This window comes from Penaeus monodon, chromosome 20, assembly GCF_015228065.2.
Source record: "Penaeus monodon isolate SGIC_2016 chromosome 20, NSTDA_Pmon_1, whole genome shotgun sequence".
NCBI lineage: Eukaryota > Metazoa > Arthropoda > Malacostraca > Decapoda > Penaeidae > Penaeus > Penaeus monodon.
The window spans coordinates 39738647-39739113 of NC_051405.1; the positions used below are offsets into that span (position 1 = coordinate 39738647).

At 40.7% G+C, this 467-nt stretch overlaps 1 protein-coding gene across 1 annotated transcript in view; it reads left to right on the plus strand.

The window, feature by feature from the left end:
• LOC119585811 (solute carrier family 25 member 36-like) overlaps nucleotides 1-467 on the plus strand; it is a gene marked incomplete at its 3' end in the record, with an annotated part of 29761 nt that overhangs the window by 12015 nt on the left and 17279 nt on the right. The window contains 1 exon segment of the mRNA XM_037934532.1: nucleotides 272-453. Coding sequence (XP_037790460.1) covers nucleotides 272-453 — 182 coding nt within the window.

The window sequence follows — 467 nt, forward strand, 5'->3', positions numbered from 1 at the left end:
CATTTTGCATTGTGTCATTTGCATTTCACTTGATGAAGCACATGAATACTTTTGTTGATTCTCGAATATTTAGGTACTATTAATTTAAATTGGTCTTGTTATTGTACTTGTGTTATAGAATCTGATGAGGAAAAAAGTCACACAATACACTGGCACTCCCACTCCCTAAACAAATACACATACTTTCACTCATTCACTCTGTTACATGTATGTATTCCCCATCATCTGTGACTTGACTGTAATAAGTATGACCAATTTCTCATCTCCCTAGATACATCGTGGAGGTTGAAGGTCCACGAGCGCTGTTTCGAGGACTTGGGCCCAATTTGGTGGGCGTGGCTCCATCCCGGGCCATATACTTCTGTTCCTATTCACAAATGAAGAAATTCCTTAACAATCGCTTCAGCTCATCCGATACCCCCATTGTACATATCCTTTCTGCCTCATGGGCTGGTAAGTACTTTGCC